The following is a 1,546-nucleotide window of genomic DNA, read 5'->3' as shown; positions in this document are numbered from 1 at the left end:
ACCCACGTAACTTCCCAATTTGGACAGAATCTTCCGCTCCACTCTGCTCCGCTTCGATCCAGCGTCTGTCCCGATATGGTATATGAGCCATACCATAACAGTAAGGAAAGGAAAAGGATAATTTTACGATAATAGCCTTGCATGGGATTCCAAATTCAGCAATTTAGGAGAGTATTTTGACTATTGATTGAAAAAATTATTTTATCAAGTGTCTTTATACAGTTTGTATCATGACTTTAATCAAAAATTAGCACGTGTAAAGGTAGACCTATATTAGTAAAATAAATTTATTTAATACATGGGCAAATCTGCCTGTACACGTGCAGGTCATGATTAGAATCTTGATGCAAAACTGCATGAGCACTCATGATGCAATATTTTTCCATGGATTGATCGGATAAATACCATCAAATATTGGTTAAAATTTAAATTATTGTGGGATCAATTTAATATAAAGAGTATATTGATCTTAACATGATTTTAAAATTTTTTAAATTACATCATAATTAGTTTTTTTCTTCTCTTTATGAGTATTATGAAGCCTCCCTACTAATTATGTTTCCTACTTATGAATATATTAAGGCCAAAAAAATTACAATTTTTAAAGGTATATTCACTCAAATTTTCAAGACAATTATAAACTTTAATGGTTTAATTTAATTTTATCTATTTAAATAATTGTTTAATTAATCATAATTACATATAAATGATTTAAACATGATAATTGAAACACATAAACGACGCTCTAGGGTGAAAGCAGTTTGCATATAATAACTCTTATGTTCCCTTCTCTTGATTTGCATATGAACTATTTGAAGTCACCCATTCCCTACCTAAAAGTAATCTAAGGTACAAAAAGGTCTAAGAATGTCGTCTTGTTTACTCTGCTTTGAAGTTTGTTGCTCTTTCTTGCAATACCGATGCAAAGTATTAATTTACTTTACTTTTGGTTGTCTGGACTGGTATCCTCTCTGTTCATATCATTGTGAGAATTAAGTTTCTCCTTGATGTATTTTTTCATTTGAAGTATACAAAAACGCCCTACCTGACTTTATTCATTATGTTTTCTTACAATATTGCAGAATGTAGATTCAAAAATACACCATAACAATCTCATCAACAATATTCTAGCGAAGGTTGTCTATTCTATCCATAATTATTTTGGTAGAACTTGAATTTATTTGCTTATGTTTTCTTTATGTTGTAACAAATATTATATGAAACTGCAGGTGGAAGGTAACCTTGCTAATGCCGGTGATGCAATCATGCTTGATAAAGACGGCTTTGTGTCTGAAACTAATGCCACAAACCTTGTGAGGCATTTTGATATATAAGTTTCTTTTGAGGAACCATAGGCCTTCAAATTCCGACTAACATTTCAAGTCATGTCTTAGCAGTTCATGGTCAAGAAAGGAATTGTATATACACCGCATGCTGATTATTGCCTTCCAGGAATAACTCGGGCAACTGTATGTATCTTTATATATATATAAATAAATAAATAAAAATATATATATATATATATATATATATATATATATATATA

The 1,546-nt window shown here is 30.2% G+C and overlaps 1 protein-coding gene across 2 annotated transcripts in view; it reads left to right on the top strand.

Annotated features, from left to right (window-relative positions):
- The window catches only part of LOC110030790 (branched-chain-amino-acid aminotransferase-like protein 1), a 106,518-nt gene that overhangs the window by 66,047 nt on the left and 38,925 nt on the right, over window positions 1–1,546 (top strand). For both annotated transcript variants that reach the window (XM_020733707.1, XM_020733708.1), the window contains exons 14-16: window positions 1,083–1,136; window positions 1,230–1,313; window positions 1,398–1,469. In XM_020733707.1, the coding sequence (XP_020589366.1) occupies window positions 1,083–1,136; window positions 1,230–1,313; window positions 1,398–1,469 (210 nt within the window). The remainder of the gene's footprint in view (window positions 1–1,082; window positions 1,137–1,229; window positions 1,314–1,397; window positions 1,470–1,546) is intronic.

Source organism: Phalaenopsis equestris, unplaced genomic scaffold (assembly GCF_001263595.1).
Source record: "Phalaenopsis equestris unplaced genomic scaffold, ASM126359v1 Scaffold000761, whole genome shotgun sequence".
Lineage (NCBI taxonomy): Eukaryota > Viridiplantae > Streptophyta > Magnoliopsida > Asparagales > Orchidaceae > Phalaenopsis > Phalaenopsis equestris.
This window is presented reverse-complemented; position numbering and strand designations above follow the sequence as displayed.